The sequence below is a fragment of the Nicotiana tomentosiformis genome, chromosome 2 (assembly GCF_000390325.3).
Source record: "Nicotiana tomentosiformis chromosome 2, ASM39032v3, whole genome shotgun sequence".
Taxonomy (NCBI): domain Eukaryota; kingdom Viridiplantae; phylum Streptophyta; class Magnoliopsida; order Solanales; family Solanaceae; genus Nicotiana; species Nicotiana tomentosiformis.
Genome location: NC_090813.1, coordinates 183,422,296 through 183,441,531, shown reverse-complemented (window position 1 = coordinate 183,441,531; position 19,236 = coordinate 183,422,296). Strand labels below are relative to the sequence as shown.

The following is a 19,236-nucleotide window of genomic DNA, read 5'->3' as shown; positions in this document are numbered from 1 at the left end:
CATAACTCGAAAAGGAAAAGGAAGAAAAAAAGAAAGAAAACCATAGAAAAAGAGCGACAAATACCGCCTAAATAATGCGGTTATATACAGTCAAACCGTAGCCTATGACATAAGTGGAGTAAAAATTAAGTAGGGTTAACATTTACATTTAAATCATGAATTGACATTTAAATCAGTAAATCTTTTGTATCACTACACAATACTATTTCTGGTTTCAAATACGAGTCGCAATAGCAAATTATCTTGATTTCAAAATATTTGACGTTAAAAAAATAAAAAGTCATTTTTGTTACTGTTTCAGTTAGTGAAATGTTAATTATGATTGATAGTTTTATCTATATCACGGGTGGTGGTCCATGAAGATGAAGGAAGAAAATGGATGTTGGATCGTGTGGAGAGTCAAACTTTTTCAATTTGACAATGAATATGGACACAGATTTTTTATTTAATAACGGTATAAAAAGTACTATAAATTAAAATAATTAACAATTCAAAATATTTAAAAAGTACATGAAAAAAGTCGTGATCAAAGAACAATTTGTATGGCTCTCAAAATATAAAAAATATCATTTTTTTTGGAGCGAGGGGAATATTAAGTATGATCAATTGTTATGAACAGAGACAGATCTATCATATAAAGTATGAATTCACATAAAATCAATAATTTTTACTCAGATTTTATATCTATTTTAATAAATACACTAATTACCTAATAATATTTGACTATGTTATTACGTTATATATTAATTTGAGATCTTCCTTGATGTCGTTATACTTTAAATTTTGAATTCGCATCCGCATTAGAAGTATGGTTTTGTACAAATTAATGTGTCTAATTGAGAGCCCGTGAAATGAAAGGGTCAGAAATAGAGAGACTGTAACTAGAGATATCAAGTTGTTCTGAGTCAAAAAGAAGAGAAACTAAAAGACCACGCCTCCACGTGGCTCTACTACCCAAGGGAAAAAATCTCCTCTTTCACTATACCAAACTCAGCAATATATAATTCGAGCTCGACCCGGCCTTCACGGGATCTCTCGTTTCTATCGTTCAGATACTCGTCGTAAGAAAAGCCGCGGACGATGGCTGGTAATTACCGGTACGACGGCGGCGTATCTTCCCCGCCGCCTACTGACGGAGGATACGGCGGCTCCGGCGGTGATGGATACAGTGGATCGGGCGGAAATGGATACGGTGGCTCGGGAGGCACTGGTAGATATGATAGTTCCGGCGGCGGAGGATATGGTGGTTCCGCTGGCAGTGAATACAGTGGCTCCGGTGTCGGTGGACACGGTGGTTCTGAAGGCAGTGGATACGGTGGTTCTGGAGGCAGTGGATACGGTGGCTCTGGAGGAGGAGGATATGCATCGGGCAACAGAGGAGGATATGGTGGATCGGGCAGCAGAGGGGGATATGGTGGATCGGGTGGTGGAAGATATGGTGCGGGAGGTGGTAGTTATGGAGGCAGCACCGGAGGATATGGTAACAGTGACAGAGGCGGTGGAAGAGGAAGTGGAGGATATGGTGGTGGTAGTTCCCATAATCAAGGTACTAGACTATCCTTGTTCCAAATTTTGTAGAATAAATTATCATAAGATATAAATTGTGAGTTTAATAAGTTATATACATGCAGAGGCGGATTCAAGATTTAAGATCGATGGTTTCAACCTTCATGATTTCTAGAATTGAACTCAAATTTATGCTCCGTGTCGGATCCCGGCGCCGAAAGGCTACATCCACCCCGATTATACATGTTATTTTGTTCATTTATGAGATTACTAATTAATATTTATCAAGAGATTTACCTGTAATACTAGAATACCCATAGAACTCAAAACTCATAAACTGGTCTATATTGAGAATGGTTTCTTATCCATATATGTCTAAATTGAAAGGTGGTGGTAGTGGATATCAAGGAGGAGATCGTGGTGGTGGCGGTGGAAGAGGTGGTGGTCGCGGTGGAGGAAGTGGGAGGGAAGGTGATTGGCGTTGCCCTAATCCAAAGTAAGGTTTTCAGTATCCTTCTTGATTCTTTTGGAGTTTCTGCTTATTATCATCAACTAGTATTAGAACTCACGCATCGCGCGCGGACAATACTAAAGAATATTAATGATGTCAAATATGTTATTTGGCTTCCTTAAGAACAACAACAAAAAAAAAAAAAAAAAAAATGGGGTCTGGGGAGGGAAGTGTATACGCAGACCTTACCCATACCTTACAGAGATAGACAGGTTGTTTCCGATAGACCCTCGGCTCAAAGAACAGTGGAGATAAAGCAACAAGTAGCAAGCAATAGTAACAACAATGTATTATGGTAACGATGTAAATGACACATCAAATAATAGTAAAGAACCATGAATAAAATAATACAAAAATAGTCCTAGTTCTACTGGTACGCCTAGGGGGAACATACTACTATCTGTCAACCTACATTCCTAATCCTCGACCTCCACACCTTTCTATCGTATGTCATATCCTCGGTAAGCTAGAGCAATGACACGTCTTGCCTAACTACCTCTCCCCAATACTTCTTAGGCCTACCCCTTCCCTTCCTCAGACTCGCCATGGACAACCTCTCACACCTCCTGACCGGAGCATCTGTGTCTTTTCTCTTCACATGCCCGAACCATCTCAGCCTCGATTCCCGCAATGTAACCTGCAAGCATTACCCAATAGCAGAATGTACCTCACATTTAGAGAAAGTGAGTTTGCATTCAATTAACCCCAAATTCATTTTCAAACCTTGCGTTTATAATTGTTTCCCATCTTTTAAAAAACGAAATGAAAACCACTTTTAACCCATTGCTTCTGTATGCTCAAGTTTATTTTTGCCTTTTTCTTAGTGTATATTGAATTGAAGGCGAGTGACTTAGGTTAGGGGATTCCACGAGTTAAGCTTAAAGCAGATTTCATTTGCTCAGTTACTTTCAAAGCAGAAGGAAGGAACATGAACCCCATCATAAAACTTGAACCCAAAAAATAGAAAGGAAAGGAGACTCTACATATTTTTAGGTTTAGCTATTCAACAAAAAATTGGATTGGATGGTTGAGCAATCTTTAGTCTCAACTCCTAACTGATCTTATTTTTAGAAGGAAAAAAAAAACTCTGAAAAAGGGTAAAATTAATTTCTGAGAAAAGTTAGTTGTAAAATCATTGACTTCAAAGATTGTGCAACTTTGACTTTTATTCTTGCTGCATGAATCTTCAGCTTAATCAATTCAAAGAACCCTCAAAGAAGCATTTTACGGTTAATGCTGACAATGCCCAATACTTGACATGAATGATGACCTTGAAATTGAAAATCTATTCTGCGCAACACTGATACACCTAAACAGCCTAGAAAATCACATTAAATATCTGCATGTTTCCTTGTACTTTCTTCAATTGTTGTATTGTGAATCATCAAATACAACCAGAGCAAAGCAAAGAAAAGAAGTTATAGATCTTTGCGGTAATTAACTTGATTGGTCATAGAAGTATTTCAAAACATGCTACTACATGGAGATTCCTTTATACATGTATATTATAAATAGTTGCAAGATGAAAACAGGATTTAACTAAAAGACTTCTATTATTAAAGTTATTCCTACATAAATAAATTACATAGCTCATCCAATAATCTTAAAGAAACAATCTACAAATTAAAAGCTACCAAGGATATCTGATGGTGGTGAGTTTGTTTTTCCTGCTGCCAAAAATAAGTATCATGGAGCTAAAGCATACTGGACAATAGTTTCAAATTAAATTTAAAAAAATTAAAACTGAAAATAATAGAAGTATAATGAAGATTAATTAAGAGAATCATTTAGAGCAAGTTAATCAATTATGAACAATAAATCTTAAGAAGCTAAAAGAGAATTTAGTTTTAGAAGGTTTGAATTCAATACATGTCTTGAGACATTTGTTTTCATGGTCTTCCTCTCGCCATCGCTAATATGTTCAAAATAGTGCCATGCACATTCATGTAAATCTCAACATTGTATGCTTGAAATACACAAAAGAAATTTAAGATAGAAATTGGCAAGAAAATTGCAATTTTTATTGCTACATAATGAGTGGAAGTTGTGGAACATTGATTTTATGTGTCAATATAGGAGTGTATATAAGAGGTTAAGAAGTTGGTACTTCATTCCAACTTAAAATTTCATTTTAATTCAAATTCTAAAATCATATCAGTTTGTTACGAACAATTCTTTTTAGTTGGAAACAAGGGTAAAGGGTCAAATTTGCCCATGAACTATGCGAAATGGAACAAATTTGCCGATTTTTGAGGGCTGTGGTTGGTCCTCTAGGGTTAACCCCAGATGGATTTCTAGGTCATGAAAAAATGATTAACAAAGGTATTCTTGAACATAGGGTGTGATTGGTTTTATATCCACATTGTATCTGCCTAAAGACAACAAGTGGCTATGCTTTTCAAAGTTCAGTGCAATTTTATTTTGATTGTCTTTGTCTTCATTGCAAGCTCTAATTATGTCCATATCATTCTATGAAAAACAGCATTTTGTGAATCGGCAAAGGGCCAAATATAGCCCTCTACTTTCGAAAATAGTATACCCCTGCAGTCATAATTTGGGTTCAAATATACCCCTCATTTAAACGGAGGGACATGTGTCATCGTCCTATTGGTCAATTCTAAATATCTTCTAATTAATTAAAAAGAATTATTACCCATACCCGAAAAGCAATATTTTAAAGCAATTTGTTTTTGTAAAAACTGAAAAAAACTGAAAAAAACGAAAATATTTTTTTTTTTCAGTTTTTATAAAAAAACTGCATTAGAAAAAACTGAAAAATATTTTCTAAAACAATGTTTTTGTAAAAACTGAAAACAAAAAGCTGAAAATCAATTTTCTAAAGCAATTTTTTTTGTAAAAACTTGGAATTTATTTTTACTAAAAACTTAAAAAAACGAAAATATTTTTTTTTCCAGTTTTTACAAAAACAATGCTTTAAAAAAAGCTGAAAAATATTTTCTAAAACAATATTTTTGTAAAAACTGAAGAAAAAAAAACTAAAAAGCAATTTTCTAAAGCAATGTTTTTGTAAAAACTGAAAAAACAAATATTTTCTTTTTTTTCAGTTTTTAGTTAAAAGTATTTCAGTTTTTTCCAGTTTTTAATTGCTTTAGAAAATTGCTTTTCAGTTTTTTTTTTTCAGTTTTTACAAAAATATTGTTTTAGAAAATATTTTTCAGTTTTTTTAAAGCAGTTTTTTTTTAAAAACTGGAAAAAAAAATATTTTCGTTTTTTTCAGTTTTTAGTAAAAAACATTTTAGTTTTTTCCTGTTTTTACAAAAAAAAAAAAAAAATTTCGGGTATGGGTATTGAGTCTTTTTAATTAATTAGGAGATATTTAGAATTGACCAACAGGACGATGACACGTGTCCCTCCGTTTAAATGAGGGGTATATTTGAACCCAAAGTATGACTGCAGGGGTGTAGATAACCCAATAGTATAACGAGGGGTATTCTTAGACCATTTTCGAAAGTAGAGGGGTATAACGAGGGGTCAAATTTGCCCATGAACTATGCGAAATGGAACAAATTTGCCGATTTTTGAGGGCTGCGGTTGGTCCTCTAGGGTTAACCCCAGATGGATTTCTAGGTCATGAAAAAATGATTAACAAAGGGATTCTTGAACATAGGGTGTGATTGGTTTTATATCCACATTGTATCTGCCTAAAGACAACAAGTGGCTATGCTTTTCAAAGTTCAGTGCAATTTTATTTTGATTGTCTTTGTCTTCATTACAAGCTCTAATTATGTCCATATCATTCTATGAAAAACAGCATTTTGTGAATTGATGATCGAAATTGAAACCAGCTTGATGTGTTCTCAATTTCTATGGAGTTTTGTGAAGTATTAGTATGAAAGTTATATTCTCTTGGGTTTAATTAGCTATTAAATATCTCATTTGAACTATGAAATAATAGCTGTTTTAATTTCCTGTCTGAAATTACTAATTATGGCATATTTGAATGTAGTTGTGGGAACTTGAACTTTGCTAGAAGAGTTGAGTGTAATAAATGTGGTGCACCTTCGCCTGGGGGTAATGATGATCGTGGTAGCGGTTACAGTAGAGGTGGAAGTGGTGGGGGATATGGAAATAATCGAGGGGGGAGGGGTGATAATTATGATAGAGGGAGTGGCGGAAGCAATAGAAATGGCTCGTATGCTGGTAATCAGGGAAGAGCTGATGGTGGTTATGGTCAGGGTCCTCCAGCTGCTCGTCCATCTTATGGAGGCCCTGATAGCAGCTATCCACCACCGTCCAATACTTACGGTGACAACTCAGACTACGCCCCTGATGCAGTTCCTCCGCCAGCAAGTTACAGTGGTGCACCTCCATCATATCCCCCTTCACATGCTAGTGCTGCTGGCTATGGTCGGAATATACAATCTGACACACGTGGTGATGGTCGGGGTGGCCCAGAAGGAGGATATGGTGGTGGTCCTCGAAAAGAAGTAGGTAGTCATAGCAGTGCTGAGGCTCCAGCGAAGGTCAAGCAGTGTGATGAGCATTGTGGAGATTCTTGTGACAACTCAAGAATATACATCTCAAATTTGCCCCCTCGTGTCACCATTGAAGAACTCCAAGAGCTTTTTGGAAGCATTGGACAAGTAATATGAAATTTCTTTTGGTTATTATTTCCGTTTCAGATTTATTTTTTTCTGTTAGCAGTACATTATTTTTCTTTATTTCACAACTCCATGTCGTTCATTGTGGTATTGGTTCTTGGAGCATGAAGATAACATATCTGGATACTTAGTATTCTGATGTTTTGTCTTTTACTGATCGTAGAAATATTGCCTTGGCTTTATCATCAGAAGAAGTGATAGATTTTTGTGACTAGCTGGTAGTCTATGCCTTGGAATGATGCTTAATTCCTTCCTCATTAATCTGTAGGTGGCAAGAATCAAGCAAAAACGAGGCTACAAAGACCAGTGGCCTTGGAGCATAAAGATATATACAGATGAAAAAGGAAATAACAAAGGAGATGCAGTATTGTCATATGAAGATCCTTCTGCAGCGCACTCAGCTGGAGGCTTTTTTAATAGTAAAAAACTAGAACGATTATTGATTTTTTTTACCTTATGCAGTAAATGCCTTACCCGCTAACCATGAATATGTTTACCAGATTACGACTTCAGAGGTTATAAGATCAGTGTTGCAATGGCTGAGAAGTCTGCACCAAAGGATCCTTCAGCATATGGTTCTGGGTAAGTCATATGGTGTTATCCTTTGATCAATCTTCTTTTGAATTAATTACTTTCATTTCACATGACTTCCAGCTTTTGCTGTTGTTCCTCACTTATGTTAAGAGTGCACATATATCTTTGAAGTTATGCCTTGGCATGTATGCAGAGTTAACACGTCTTTAATGAGATTATGGAATTGTCTACTTGCTAGTTGGTACAGTTTGATCGTTCTGTAATTGTCTCTACTTGGTGGAAACCACCAGTGGTTTGGTTTTTGTACCATCTTTTTTGCTCTTATCTAAGTACTCTGCTAGTGGTTGGGGGTTTTGGACCATTGCTGTAGTATACTTATGTGTGGTGAGGACCATAATTATTTCCAGCTGGTTGAACTAGTATGCCTTGTAAACCATAATGCTTTCATATTAGCCTTGACAAAGCCAAAGAGGTTTAACTTTTTAGACAATCATTTTTTTATATTTTTTGAAGAATTTGCAAGATTGAGCAATCATGGATGTCAATGATTGTCTTTTGTATTACTTGCAGTGAAAGTTTACATCTAGGTACTTTTTTCTAATTAATGTTGCAAGTATTATTTGCAAATTTTCACTTTTTTCTAATTAATGTTGCAAGTATTATTTGCAAATTTTCACTTTAGTTACTAGTGATCTTATAATGGCTGGTGACCGGTCCTGGATGAATGCGCCAACCTACATCCCCAACCCCCCCACCCTCCCTTTTTTTTTTTTTTAAAGATTCTATAGTGGAGTTCAATTTATTTTTCAAACCGTCAAGTTTAATTTCAAGCACTAGCTGCTTGTATATATTTTCATTAATGTGGTGCTTATGCTTTCTTGAGCCGAGGGTCTATTGGAAACAGCCTCTCTCCTCACAAGGTAGGGGTAAGGTTTGCGTACATACCTCTGTTTTAAAAGGCGTTTCTGGGGCGAACCCCAGGGCGAGGCGTACAAAAAACGCCTCGGGGCGATGGTGTGGGGCGAAAATCACAAGAGGCGTACGCCCCGCAATTTGGGGCGTACACCCGGGCGTTCGGGGCGCGTTTTTTTTAGTAAGAAGTAAGCCCCAGAGACTTTTTCAAATTAAAACAAAATTTGTTGAATTAATCCTTCATATAATACCCAAATTCTCAAAAGTCAGTTTGGTAATTACTCAAAAGGTTTAAAAAGGAACTCAAAAGTATTAAATTTAAAGTAAAGACCTTTTTTATTGATTTAAGCCCTAATTCATGATTTTCCCAAATTTTTATCTTGTCCGCTAGTCTGCTAATATCTCCCAAAAGCAACGAATGTTTAATTTTTTTTACAAATACAAAGAGAACTACATTTTTCTTCATAGCAGCAAATTCAAATTTCAAATTGCAGGTTAATCATTCTTTTTGTTCCTGCATATAGAAAACTTTATTCTTTTAGACTCAAATTACTTGTGCTTGTAAGTAACGTATAATAGATTGTTTTGATTAGTTTTTTGTGGGGATGGAGCGCACATATATATAGTTTTCTTCAATTTTTAAATATTAACTGTCATTATATTATTTTATAAAATATTAAAAATTAAATACCTATACGCCCCGCTGAGGCATATGTAAAATGCCCCGCCTTACGCCCACGCCTTTTAAAACACTGGTACACACTATCCTCCCCGGACCCCACGGTGGGATAATACTGGGTATATTGTTGTTGTAGCTGCTGTAAAAATGATGTTTGTAACATTATGCTTAGGTGCAGGTTACGCCGAACTGGTTTTAACCCCCTTAGTCTCGCAGAATGTGTATCACCATGGATTAAACTGAAAGTATCAAGTTGAGAGTGTGTCATATTATCTATTATACTTCCCTATACTGAGTGTTTTCAAACGCTTTATCCATTTAACCCTCGGTCTGTCTGCACCTACAAACACTCCTTATTGGTGACCCCAAAGCTTTTGACAGCATCCTAACGTGTTTCTATCAGCTTTGATTGCTCGCTGGTTCCTTCTCTAGCCTCTTGTAACCATCCAACTAAATATCACTTTGTGCTCTTTTGTTATTAATTTCTTAAATTTTAGCTTAAAGTGGGCAAAATGTCTAATCTATTGGTCTGGTGGTATCATTCTGTTTATGGGTTAGATAATGTGAGGGAATTAATTATTTATTGTGAACTCTGAGGGTGTATATTTGTGTCCGCCTAGAGAGTAAAATATCTCTAAGAAGATGGTTATGTGAATCCTTTATGCTGACTTTTTATATTGATTGATAGGGGCCGTGGTCGAGGTGGATATGGTGGTGACCGGCGCAGAGATAACTATGGTTGTGGTCCAGACCGAAATTTTCATGGTGGAAACCGATCACGTCCCTACTGAAATTCAACCAGACAATCTATGTACTAAAAATATGTGGTGGGAGGGTTTTTTAATTAGTTCCATGATATAGTACTCCCTTAGCTGGAGACAAAGAGGTAGGTTGTTCACTCACTCTGAGCAATACCCTTTTCCTCCTTGCTGTCTGCAACATTAAGGGGTTCCCCAGTTTGAAACTTTGATTAATGTGAGCTATTATGTGAATGTTTTTATAGAGGCGAGTGGATGTTCTGCAAAATGCTGCTAAGGTAGGTTGAAATGTTCAGGTGAGTGTTGCTTCTTTGAAAAATCTAAAATGCTCCATTAATTCAGCTGATTGATAATGTTTTTGCATGTGTGCGCTTGCACATGCTGGCATCTTCACATGGTGCCGAATGTGATGTTTTAGGTGCATCTAGAACATAAATTTTTTCGAGCTATAATTATCATTTCTATGGTTATAGCTAATGTCCAGGTCAGAAATGACCATCTAGTTTAGAATCAGCCTATTTTAGCCAGTACAAAGAATCTTCTTATATCTTTTGAGATTGCTGAGCTGGGTCCTCAATACTGTGGCATACTTGGTAGAGAAAAGAATCAGACTTTGGTTAGTCTTGCATTTTTTACAAGTTCAGAATGGAGTGAAGGAGTTTGAGATTCAGGATTGTCTCTTCCTCTCTATCCACTTCTCTTTTATGGTTTTACATTTCATAAAATTGAGGTGTTGGTAGACTGTTGTTTGTTGACCGAGCTTCCCGTAGTCTCAATGGTAGACTGTTGTTTGTTGACCGAGCTTCCCGTAGTCTCAATGGTATTGACTTGGAAACTTATAGTGAGAACGGAGAAGTAGAATGCTATAGCTTGTGTATTTGATGTGGACGACATAGCTTGATCAAGTGGCCAGGAGCTAATTTGATGTTCCTAAGGGTGGCACCTACATAACGTTTTGAACGAATGCCATTTCAGTGGAGGTGCTAAGTCCCCTTCTGCTGAGCTATAGGAGTCTATCCGGAGTGGGCAGTATTACTAGTGTCATAGTGGTCGATCTGTTCTCAATGGTGTTCTTGGTTTGGTTCTTTGCTTCAAGAATAAAATGGGTCCTATATTCACGTAAGTGGAGATTGCTCGACGAAGTAGGAGGAGGATCATTCTTTTTCCTTTCCTTGGCAAAACCAAGCCCAGTGCTGCAGTGATGGGATATTCTTTTGAAAAGATGCTCGAAATGTCTGAAAGTTGTGATTACTTTCTGCTATTGCATTTTTTTCTTGTAGTAATGGTGATTTTGACAAACTTGTACTACTAAATACTAATAATGGCTGCTCTCTTGCGTTTCAAATTCGAATCCGTCCTTTTGTTCTACTGAAAAGGTCCAAATATAACCTTGTACTATGAGAAAAGGTTTAAATATATCATTCGTTATACTTTGGGTTCAAATACACCTATGTCGTAATACTTCTGATTTAAATATACCCCTCTTCTATTAAGTTTGGGCAAGGTGGACATCCAATCCTATGTGGCAATGACATCTTATGAGATGGATGCCACGTAGCATACCACCTCAGCGACCCTAACTCATTTTACCCCTCCCTTCTATGTATTTTTCCACCACCAAAATTCTTTCTCTCCACCACCTTTGCCACCATAACCGTTATCATGAACAATTTTGAATTTATACAAAGCCACTCATCAATCTCAAAATCCTCATCTGGAAGCCACTCATCAATCTCAAGATCTTCATCTGGAAGTCTACGAGCAACATTCCAAGTTCCTATAGTAACTCTGAGGAAAATCAGGGCATATGTGAATCTCCAACGAAAGAAATTCTTGTAACTGGATCTTAGTATCATAAAAGCAAAACAAATTGAACTGAATTTAAAGCCAAACCTCATTTCTTTTGAATTAATGTATTGAACTCTCAGAGTTTCTGATTTCCCGCTCCATGAATACTTGGTTGAAATTTTCCTCAATATTGTTCATGGTAGCGGAAACGGTAGCAATGGTGGTGGAGGGAAAGGGAATTTTAGCGGTGAAAAAAAAAATATAAGTGGATAAACTATTTTTTCACCACTTCGTCGTTAACAAGAAGTTTCAGTTGTCCTTTATCCCTAACGGAACATTAACCCAAAGACATCATCTTAGATGTTGAGATTTACACAAAAGGGACTTTTCTGGATGGTCTAGCGGAATGTCTTCAAAATTTGCAGTATTTAAAAAATGACTGTGGACCCACACAAGCTCTTCAAGGATTTCTTTACTGGATTGAATTGTTCATTGAAGTCTGCCAATTTGACATATTTTTGCTCTTTAGGATTTTTTTTACTAATTCGATAGAGTTGATGCTATTATTATTCTACTTATCTATTAATCTATTCATTGAAGTCTACCAGATTGTTATACTTCAGCTCTTCAGGGATTTCTCTACCTGATCGGTAGAGTTGATGTTATATTTTGTCTACTTATCTGTTAAATTATTCATCGAAACCTATTGGATTGGCATGTTTTTTCTGGTTTATTTTAATAAAGCATTCTTCAAATTTTCAACTTCAATTTCGATCAAACCACCCCAAATCTACTCCAAATTATCTCATATTTGAAACAGCTTCCAAATACCAACACAAAAAAAATCACAATCACCAATCTAGTCGAATAAGACCAAATCAAAAAGATTCACTTTGTCTTCTTTAACACTTTCTAGGTCCAAGAATGAAATTTTGCGATTTTTACAATAAATCACTAAAATTTATGTTTGGACTAAAAGTTTAAGCACAAATTATCAACATTCAAACGATTCTAACAGTAAATTGATCATTAACTTTTATTTTCTACCATCAAACAAGAATTTCAAGCTTTAAGAAATAGGGACATTCCGCCAAAACATCCCCTTTGGAGGTCACGCCGTGCTAATTTCTGAAAGACATGCCTTGAAATTTAAGCAAACATGATTGTGTGTTCAATGTATGACAAACTATGGAAACAAAGGGATCAGTAAAATCTAATCACCCGCTGTAAGGTGAAAAGAATACCAGAATACATCATCGAGATCATAGACAAAATGAGAACATAATTACAACCTTAATGCGAAGTGAGGTAATTTCATGTTTAAAGTTATCTCCCTTCCCAAAAACATTTCAAACGAGCAAATTATCTACCATCTCAAGTATCTAAGTAAAAACTGATAAAGCTTGAGCAACCACACATTATATTTATCAAGTGAACGAGTTTGTCAATGAAACTAAAGCAAAACATATGTTAGAAACTAGTTACTAAAGGTACTGTTCCACATCTTTGAGGGCTTTCAAAATGCATACAATCTCGTGAGATCCAACTGCACTTTTAAAGGCTTTACCTCAGTGAGATTGGTGGCCTAAAACCAAACCTATAACAGGTATTTACTAAATTTATTTAAAAATCTACCAAAATCCATTTAGCCTATACTCTTTAGTCATGCATATTATACACCAAAACGATGTGAAAAGAAACAACTAAACAAGAACTTAAAAAATTGTAAACCAAGTCGATACAACCATTTTTAACACAGCTCATAGCAGAAATCAGAAGACAAAAGAGAGTAATTTGGCACACTCGAAATAGCCTAGTGGCCTAAACCTTGATGGACAAAGTCACCTGCCTATCCAATAACTTTGTGATGATAAGGTAGCAAGTACTCATAAATGAGTATTAGATGAAAACAAACTGGCGCGAATCATTATTTTGGGGGGGGGGGGGGGGGGGGGGGGGGCTAATAAAGCAGTACCGGGGCTATCAAAATATCTCTTAAAACCTGGTCACAGTAAAGCACATTTAGAACCAAAAGAACAAGATTTGATCCATAAAGGAGTCTTAATCACTTTCTCTCATATTCAAAGTAAACAAATATTCAAAGGGCAGTTCGCAAAATAAAATAGGTATTGCTAAACAAACCGAAACATTCAAACTCAAAACTGCAAAACTTAACTCTCCATCTACGCTCCAACAGCGTGAAATTGACTTGAACGGTGGATGAAACCACTAAGAAAATTTAAGCAGTAGTTGCTGATTGAGCGGCCAGCCTTTTCCGTGCCTCCTCGATGATGGACAACTTAATACCTTTACCTTTAGGAAGTGAAACCCATGGCTTAGTACCCTTTCCAAGAGTGAACACATTACCCAAACGGGTAGCAAATTCATGTCCCAGCGCATCCTGAATGTGGACAGTCTCGAAGCTACCCTTATGCTTCTCCCTGTTCTTAATAACGCCAACACGTCCCCTGTTTCTACCTCCAGTAACCATCACAACATTCCCAACATCAAACTTGATGAAATCGACAATCTTATTGGATTCCAGGTCCAGCTTTATGGTATCATTGGCTTTGATAAGAGGATCGGGATAGCGGATTGTTCTTCCGTCGTAAGTGTTTAGGTATGGAATTCCCTTCTGGCCAAACTGAACAGATCGGACCTTGCAAAGCTTAAACTGCCAAAAGAGAAAAAAAATCAAATAAGAGCAGTTTAACAATAATAAACATTTAGAGGACAGAAAAGAATCTAACACATAAATTCGTCACAAATGCAAAAAGTTAGAATATTAAGCTACCTTGGCTTCCTCGTCCCTGACTGAGTGAAGACGAAATCGGCCCTTGGTGTCATAAAGGAGGCGGAAGTTTTCATTAGTCTTTGGAATTGAAACCACATCTGTGTACAGAAAATAGCATTATTCACTGTCAATGAGCTCAACCAGGCATACTACAATGGAAAGAAATACAACAAACGTCACTTGGTTCTTGAATCATATACTTCTTTAGACAAATTGACCACCCTTAATTTGAAGATTCACACATCCATCGGATCCCCTCAACTCTAATTTATACCACACTCTTTCCTTTTTGAGAAACAATTCTCTTTTCTAAACAACTTTAAGAATTTAAATTCATTTAGATATATACAGAAATGTGATGTTTTCACTATAAAACTAACTTTTCAACCATTGTATCAATATTTTTTTCAGTGTCTCAATATAATACATAAATCAGATGTTCAAACACTGTAAAAAGTAAGACTTTCGTATAAGATGGAATGAAAGGTGTATAAGAAAAGATACCAAACCAACAAAAGATGTAGATAAGTGTATTTACCCATGAAACCAGCTGGATAAGTCTTATCGGTCCTAACTTTGGAGTCGACCATAACTTGACGTTGCATCAAAATTGAGATCACCTCTCTGTATGTGAGAGCATACTTCAGCCTGTTTCGCAAGATAATGATCAACGGCAAGCATTCCCTTGATTTGTGTGGACCAGAGGATGGCTTGGGAGCCTATAGAAGAAAAACAGAAAAATGTTCAGCTAATACAGCCCCAAATCATCTAATACTACATAGAAAAGACTATGACCAAGAGGGTTAACTTACAAATGCTCCACCAAGCTTATCAAGCATCCAATGTTTCGGGGCATTGAGCCTCTTCAGATGTTTCTTCAACCCTCTAGCCTATACATAAATGTAAACCCAAGTTTAGTAAATAAATCAACCAATACGTTTCAACAACGTAAAGCATCGCAGGTATGCTATAGTGTGATGCATATAACAGAGCCAGGCAACCATTTTATGGTCTAAGAAGATAACTAGAAACGAACAACAGCAAAATTATCTCAAGAAAGAATACACTTTTTCATATGCACAAGGTTTGCAGGATTCACGAGCCATACCGAAGGGACAGAGTTATAGTGTCAGAACCATTGAATGGCTGAACCCATTTTAAAACTATAAATTAAGTTATGTAAATCATGTACAGAGCTCAATCCCATATAAACACTCGTCTCTTTGATCTTCCCGAAAAATCTCAGGAAAGGGGAAATGGAACGAGTACAATACAAAGACAATAGAATAGACCCGAGAAAATGATGGAACTAGGAATTGCGTTAGTTACATACAACCAGTACACTGTCCACAATTACACGTAGAAATACTGATTCCGTTCACGATGACCTGCACCGTTGAATTGTTGACTTGTTCCAAAACAAACCACTTCTTAAAGATGATCTTTTCACTTTGGACAAAAACCAACTGATGTGTAGTCAGTTGGGGTTACTTTTAGTCTCTGTGCAGCAAGGAGACTACATGAAGGTACATTTTAATATCACATAAAGTTTCACAAGCAAAATATTACAACTACTACTACAACGCCTCAATTAGTTGGCTATATGAATCCTCATTATCCATGTTGCTCCATTTAAAGTTTAAACCCATCTCCGTCCAATACTATAAAAATTATTTTTTTTCTAGAACCATCAGTTCTCTACATTGTCTTCTACAAAATATTAAACAAGAATTTTTTTTGCCTAAAACCCATACATGAAAAAAAAAATGAAGATTAGGCCTATAGAGAAATAACACAAATGAAACCTTGTACAGATCCTTAAATCAAAAAACAATTCACATAATTTATTTCTTGATAACATGGATAACCAGAGCAAAATCAAAACAAACCAAATAAGCCCTTCACAAAAAGTTCCATTTTTTTCTGCAAACCCATTAATTAAAAAACTGTAATACACACATTTAGGTCGAAGAGAAAATTCCCGTGTAACTCTATCCTATAAAACATGAAAAAAATGTACTAACACAAAATTAAATAAATACAGGGAAAAAACGCCTGAATTTTTTTTTGTTGCTAAATTCAGATCTCTAAAACCCATTAATTAAAAAACTGTAATAGAGACGTTTTAGGCCTATATATACCATCCCATGTAACTATTCTGTAACACAAGAAAAAAAAGTGTAACAAAAACTCAGCAAGCCTAAAAGATGAACAAATAGATGCATTTACAATACAATATATACTAAAATCTTATTAAGTGAAGAAATGGAGGACGGAAAAACGAACCATTTTGTTGGTGTAAGGATTTTCTGTGTTTTTCCTGCTTCAGTGAAGAAGACGAGAGAGCTAATTAAACCCTAGTTATTTTGTTTAAGTACTTAACTTTGCAAGCCCTCTATCTACTGGGCTGGAGCAAGGTTGGGCTGGATTTTTATTGGGTTAATAATTTGGGCCTCAAATCAATTGACTATTCCCATAAAAAGACGTTTTAAGTGACCAGTTATTAAAAGAAAAAAAACTTTGTTTACATCAATCACTTGAATACATGATATGTATATTTTATACATACTTTTATTATAACTATGGTTAATTCATATCCATTTTTTCCTCAATTTATAACTAAATAATGATATATTTATGTTGTTTCATTTAAATATTGTGATCTGTATGTACGTATACTTGAATATCTTTCAATTACTAGTGAGGGTGTGCCCGGGCTATGCCCAGGCCCAACAGCTATCTAGTAGTGTTACTAATAATATTATTTTGGGAAAAAAACACATATAGACAATGGACTAAGAAATGCAACTAGCAAATTAAAGGACAACTAAAGTAGTAGACATATAATAGTGATGCAAATCTTCATATACATCAAACCAATACTTTTAGAGAAAATGACATTATCATATACTTGTTGAGTAAGTGTTATCTCTTTTAGCAATTGTAAGATGAACATGTATCGGTCTAATATTTGAAATTCTAAAATGTACCTTAAACTTATGACATCTCGACAACTCTTCGTTTTGATAAATTAATTTTTATTTTTAAAATTTTTATGCATGATTTATTTTATATTTGGATGGGAAAAGTATATACTTGATGTCAATATTTTTGAAGTAAGACAATTGCACCTATATATTTTTGTCGCATGTCCCTGTAACATCCAATTAATCTAATAGTAATTTTTTTTACCAACACATATAATTCTCTTCTTATCCAATCTAAAATCCCAAATACGATATTTTATTTTTCAAGACTATCATAAGTGCATTGGAAATCACCTCCAATGCCCAAAAAATTAGGTGTCATTAAAAATAAGTATTATGATAAAAGTTGTAATCAAACTAAGTTTACAATGAAGGTGCATACTTCTTGAATGTGGAAACTCGATCATGCTTATTGTAATTGTGTGATTTTTGATAATTAGATTTTATCATTTTCTTGTTGTCACCTATGCGTCAGTGACATCAATTTTTGTTTGTAAAAATTATAATGGCCGTAGGTTTTTGTAATACATCTTAACATCTAGAATAATCCTGGCAAGTGTTTGGCTTTTCTTATTATGTATATCTTAATAAAAAGCTAATATCTTTTCGTGCTTTAACGTAATTTTAGATAGTATCAAGTAAGATTTAAATCCTAAATATTTGAATTACCAAAATAGTCGTCATAAGAGTTTTACTGGTACGTCTCCTTTTATGCTTTTGCTATGTTATTTTAACAACTGATTCGATTATTTATATTGTTGTATACTTTAGTAGTAAGTGAATTATGCAGTATATGACGCACAAAATTATTTTATGTAATATTTTAAAGGATAAGTTTTATAAATAGAGATGGGTACTCTGTCTAGATAACCATGTAAAAGTCACTATTATTTTGATAATGTTTTTATGTTCTTGCTTTTTTGCTTTGAATTTATGTTAATTATTAAAATGGGTTCAACATTAAAGTCTTCCTGAAAAATCAAATTTTACCACCTGTTGTTCAAATTAAATTTTTCCAATACAAACGATAGTTTTAGAATATTTAAAAAAATGGAGAAACTCCAAAGCTCTCAACTGAGTTTTAAAAGACTTAAAATGCTCTAGACTACATTTCAAGCATATTAATTTTTTTTTCACAAACGATTAAAATTATTGAGCAGATATTAAACAATATATACAATAGAAAATGAGCTATAATTTACCTTGCTCACAGTATATGATGGGATGTAATAAAAATTTTAACCTTATCGCTTTATACAAAAAAGTGAAAATACTTATAAATTGTACCATCTTAATTGTGGCTTTAGTGGAGAATAAATGACTAAGCAGCCGTACATGCAGTCAAAGTAGAGCTGATTATTTGGTCTTTGCAAAATAGCTCAACCATACCCTTTATTTACTTATTATGTATGATAGCAATTGTAGTAATAATGAGCTAATCCATGGGCAGACAATATTCCTTCAAGTTTACAGTACGACCCCAAACTCCTCAACTGCCTCTTATTAACAGTAGAAATATTGAGAAACCTCAAAATATAAAAAAAATATATATGCCTCTCGTAGACGAATATCGACTCAAGCTTATTAGAAAAAAGGAGGAGAAAAATTTAGGATTATTAAAAGATCAGAACTAGCTAAAACTTATTATAGAGTGAATATGATTTTTGGAGCACGGCTCCCACATTGCACTCTTGTCGCCACATTTATTTCATCAAAGAAAGCTTCCAATACTATCCTCAATCCCTAGTAGCTATAAATCTTGGAGCATCCACTCTATTCCTATGGGCTTTGGAGCAAAATAAATTATTTGAATTTTATGAGGGTCTGTTTGGAAAGTCACCCGATAATTAAAATTAGTGTAATTATTAGGGTAGTAATTATGCAACCTAGTAATTACACAGTCTAGTAATTACGACGACATGTTTGTTTATCACAATGTAATTATAGTGTAATTACAAGCGTAGTGTTTGGTTGCACAAGTGTAATTACATAGTTAGATTAAATTTTAAATGAATTATCAAAACTTAAAAGTTAAAAATAATAAATATATGCCTATAGATAATTTTATATAAGTATAAATGATATTAGATTTGGTATTTAAGATGCATATTTTTTCTTGAATATACACTAATTAGTAATCATAAA

General features: G+C 34.9%; 2 protein-coding genes across 3 annotated transcripts; one reads left to right on the top strand and one right to left on the bottom strand.

Moving 5' to 3' along the window:
• The first annotated feature begins 907 nt into the window (after positions 1-907).
• LOC104093081 (transcription initiation factor TFIID subunit 15b-like) lies at positions 908-9,885 on the top strand. Of its 2 annotated transcripts, XR_685564.4 has the most exons (7): positions 908-1,546; positions 1,894-2,002; positions 5,985-6,621; positions 6,908-7,058; positions 7,140-7,221; positions 9,453-9,650; positions 9,768-9,885. XR_685564.4 is itself a non-coding variant. In XM_009598795.4 (6 exons), exons 1-6 carry the CDS (start codon positions 1,081-1,083, stop codon positions 9,553-9,555), a joined length of 1,548 nt encoding a protein of 515 aa, XP_009597090.1. In that variant the 5' UTR covers positions 908-1,080; the 3' UTR covers positions 9,556-9,766. The 2 variants fall into 2 exon arrangements, 1 of the variants encoding a protein (XP_009597090.1); XM_009598795.4 differs by lacking the exon at positions 9,768-9,885 and having other exon boundaries at positions 9,453-9,766.
• Positions 9,886-13,352: 3,467 nt separating this feature from the next.
• On the bottom strand, positions 13,353-16,480 carry LOC104093082 (small ribosomal subunit protein eS4-like). Its single transcript, XM_009598796.4, has 5 exons — positions 16,391-16,480; positions 14,917-14,994; positions 14,643-14,823; positions 14,105-14,202; positions 13,353-13,984 (listed from the first exon to the last, which is right to left on the bottom strand). The coding sequence occupies exons 1-5, from the start codon at positions 16,391-16,393 to the stop codon at positions 13,550-13,552; spliced, it is 795 nt and encodes a 264-aa protein (XP_009597091.1). The 5' UTR covers positions 16,394-16,480; the 3' UTR covers positions 13,353-13,549.
• Positions 16,481-19,236: the final 2,756 nt, after the last annotated feature.

Excerpts from the sequence above, each read along its gene's own strand:
- LOC104093081 (XM_009598795.4), top strand. The coding sequence starts at position 1,081 with ATGGCTGGTAATTACCGGTACGACGGCGGCGTATCTTCCCCGCCGCCT. Across the intron at positions 1,547-1,893 it reads TGGTAGTTCCCATAATCAAG|GTGGTGGTAGTGGATATCAA; the intron begins GTACTAGACTAT and ends CTAAATTGAAAG. Across the intron at positions 6,622-6,907 it reads TTTTTGGAAGCATTGGACAA|GTGGCAAGAATCAAGCAAAA; the intron begins GTAATATGAAAT and ends ATTAATCTGTAG.
- LOC104093082 (XM_009598796.4), bottom strand. Across the intron at positions 14,203-14,642 it reads TTATCCAGCTGGTTTCATGG|ATGTGGTTTCAATTCCAAAG; the intron begins GTAAATACACTT and ends TTCTGTACACAG. Across the intron at positions 13,985-14,104 it reads TCAGGGACGAGGAAGCCAAG|TTTAAGCTTTGCAAGGTCCG; the intron begins GTAGCTTAATAT and ends CTCTTTTGGCAG.